Source organism: Camellia sinensis, chromosome 4, assembly GCF_055761805.1.
Source record: "Camellia sinensis isolate YWXY chromosome 4, ASM5576180v1, whole genome shotgun sequence".
Taxonomy (NCBI): domain Eukaryota; kingdom Viridiplantae; phylum Streptophyta; class Magnoliopsida; order Ericales; family Theaceae; genus Camellia; species Camellia sinensis.
In genome coordinates, this window is record NC_138964.1 from 141,590,041 (window position 1) to 141,593,692 (window position 3,652).

General features: G+C 38.5%; 1 protein-coding gene across 1 annotated transcript; it reads left to right on the top strand.

Moving 5' to 3' along the window:
- The first annotated feature begins 220 nt into the window (after window positions 1-220).
- Window positions 221-2,837, top strand: LOC114304269 (uncharacterized). The gene is made up of 5 exons (XM_082923681.1): window positions 221-1,371; window positions 1,514-1,807; window positions 1,902-1,989; window positions 2,082-2,468; window positions 2,598-2,837. The coding sequence occupies exons 1-5, from the start codon at window positions 221-223 to the stop codon at window positions 2,835-2,837; spliced, it is 2,160 nt and encodes a 719-aa protein (XP_082779807.1).
- Window positions 2,838-3,652: the final 815 nt, after the last annotated feature.

The following is a 3,652-nucleotide window of genomic DNA, read 5'->3' on the forward strand; positions in this document are numbered from 1 at the left end:
TGATGGTGTAGGGAGGCATCCGGCTGATTGTAAAGAGTGGAAGGAATTTGATTTGCATTATCCAGAGTTTGCCCAGGAGACTCGCAATGTTAGGTTGGGCCTAGCCACCAATGGATTCAACCCTTTTGGGAACATGAGCACTTCCTATAGCATGTGGCCTGTCATACTCATGCCCTATAACCTCCCACCTTGAAGATGTATGAAGGCCCCATTTTTCATGATGTCCTTACTTATTCCTGGACGTAATCAACCAGGGACTGATATTGATGTCTACCTAAGGCCATTGATTGATGAGTTGAAGGAGTTATGGGAGAATGGCGTGATGACTTACGATGCCTCCACTGAACAGACCTTCCGGATGCATGCAGCTGTAATGTGGACCATAAATGACTTCCCTGCGTATGGTGACTTATCTGGATGGAGAACTAAAGGTTATTTGTCTTGCCCTCCTTGTAATGATAATCCATTGTCACGCGGGTTGATCGGTAAGATTGGGTGGGTGGGTCATCGAGCTTACTTGCCTGATAACCACCTTTGGAGGAAAGACAAGAAGTTTGATGGTTTAACTGAGCTTAGAAAGAAATCCTTGGATTTACCGGTGGAAAAAGTAATGGCTCAATTGGATCAATTGCGGGAAGTCAAGTTTGGAAAGGATCCTACCAACAAGAAAAGACCACGAGAGTCTGAAGAATTGAATTGGACAAAGAAAAGCATAATGTGGGAGCTACCGTATTGGAAGAAATTAAACCTCCGACACAATCTTGATGTCATGCACATTGAGAAGAATATTTGTGAAAACTTTTACGGAACAATGTTGGCCATAGATGGGAAAAACAAGGACACGTACAAAGCACGTGATGATTTGCAAGAAATGGGCATAAGGCAAGAATTGCATCTACAGAGGAAAGATAACGGATCCGTTGTAAAGCCTCGGGCAGCCTACACATTGGATTCTCGACAAATAGATGGTTTTTGTGAATTCTTGAAGTCGATTAGTTATCCAGATGGCTATGCAGCAAACATCTCAAGATGTGTGACTTCTAAAAATGGAAGATTATCAGGCATGAAAAGCCATGATTGTCATGTCCTGCTTCAGCGACTTCTACCAATTGGCATGCGTGGTTTTGTGAACAAGGAGATCTGTACAACACTATTTGAGTTGGGCAACTTCTTCCAAGAACTGTGCTCAAAAACATTAAGGCAGACTGATTTGGAAAAAATGGAAGAACGAATTGTGCTCATACTTTGCAAGTTGGAGAAAATTTTTCCTCCAGCTTTCTTTGATGTGATGGTCCATTTGGCTGTTCACTTGCCCCGTGAGGCCATGTTTGCTGGACCGGTGCAATATCGATGGATGTACCTGATTGAAAGGTAATCATTATGAACATATGGCTATTTATTAATTTGTTATAACTAAACTATTGTACAAAAATCCACCCATAAAAGACTAATGTTTAAGAAGTAATTTTCTTGCATCAAGAAGCATAATTTTCATTGTCCATTTTTGTTGAAGGTTTCTCGGGACTTTGAAAGGGTATGTCAGTAATAGAGCACGTCCAGAAGGTTCTATCGCTGAGGCTTACATTGTGAAAGAGTGTCTTGCTTTTTGTTCAATGTACTTAAAAGGGATTGATAAACCTAAACGAAATGATGATGGTGGTGAACGTGGTCCCGGGATGGAGGTCTTTACCCAAAATGCTCGTCTATTCTCACCTATCACAAGGGCTCTTGACCCTTCACAAAATGAACGAGAAATGGCTCACTGGTTTGTGTTGTACAATAGCTCTGAGGTGAAGCCATATATTGAGTATGTATTTAAGTTTAATTACTTTTATGCATAATCGTTCCATTTTGTTTCGAACTCTCAAAGTTAATTACGTATATCACATTTCCTTGGGTAGGGAGCAGAAGAATATTTTACATAATCTACAAGGACGTGACATAACTCGGGTACAACGAGAAGAATTTCCAAAATGGTTCAAAAATCGTGTAAGATATACTAAAGAAAATAACTGAATACAATTGTTGAAACTTTCAATTCACATTAACTTAGTACACTTGTCATATGGTGTTTTATGTAGATGAATGATTTGCGAACGAAAGGGTCACCTGAAGCAACTGACGAATTGTGGTCATTAGCAAATGGTCCTGGATCGGTAATTGACTTTTATTCTGGGTGCATCTACAATGGAATTCGATTCCATACTAGAAACCGTGAAAATCGTCGTACCTGCCAAAATAGTGGGTTGGTCGTAGAAGGGGACCATAATGGGAACCAAATTAATTTTTACGGCTATTTGTGCAAAATATGGGAATTGAAATACTTGCATGGGGGTACAGTGGTTTTGTTCCAATGTGAATGGTATGACACCGGTCACAAGAATAGAATATACTCCGATGAACATGTCACAAGTATTGATGTTACAAGACTTTGGTATAAAGATGACCAATTTGTTCTACCTAGTCAGGTATGACAAGTATTCTACGTCAATGATACCAGCAAAGGCAAAAATTGGAGAGTCGTTGAACGTGTTAAGCATCGGGGAGTATGGGATATACCAGAGCGGAATGATGTCTCTAATGATGCTTTTCAACAGGAAGAAACCACTGATGGTGTTGGGGTAGTGATCCAAGATAATGATGTTCAATACAGCAGGGGTGATATGGATCCTGAGATCATTTTCAATGATCAACTAATGGCAGAGAATTTAGTTCACAATGATGACGAGGACGACACAATCATAGAGTATAATGATGATGAAGATGATGAACTGCATAGACAACCTGATGTTGATGTAGATCCTGATATAGATCTTGATATAGATTATGATATGTAGTGTTTGATATAGATCTTGATATAGATTATGATATGTAGTGTTTAATTTTTAATTATATGGACAAGTGTTATAATTTAATAATAAATTGCTTGGTTTACATTGCATGGCATTGTTTTTCAAATTTCATAGCATTGTTTCTCTATTTCATTTCATTTAATTATATGCCATATGTACAGTTACAAAGATGTCCAGAAACGGTAAATCATTTCTTAAGCCCGGCGGCTTAGTCCAGAAGATGACGAAATATGAGAAGGATAGGAAAAAAACAATCCAGAAAAATAAAATCAGATTTGATGCTCTAGGGATAAAGTCCCTCAAGAATTCAATGTTTGGTTCTATTGAAAAGGACAATAGTGAAAGTTGTAGGGTGGGAAAGAGAAAGGTGGGTGAAACTGATAATGACGAGGACTATCAACCACTTGATGATGATGAAGGACTAAGTTCTTCAAGTGATAATGGCGAGCCTTTTGATTCTCAAGTGATTGAGGTAATAAATGTGTGTTTAAAAAGTAATTTCTCTATTTTTTTCACTTGTTACTTGTGGTATGTTTAGTTATTTCAAATTTATTTTTTATTAAGCAACCTTAAATTATTGAAAATGTACTAACAATTCTTTTTTCTATTATGTCAGGATATTCATATGGGTCCTGGTAGGAAAACAAATAGGTGTGCAGCTCGCCTAATAGCTTCACAAACACCTAGGGAAAAGAGAAGTACTGTTGATGAAGATACACTTACTCTTCCGAGACGACCTGTAGCTGCACAAGTTAATCATTCAGAGAGCACACCTGAGGTCTCGTCCCAACCTATCCATC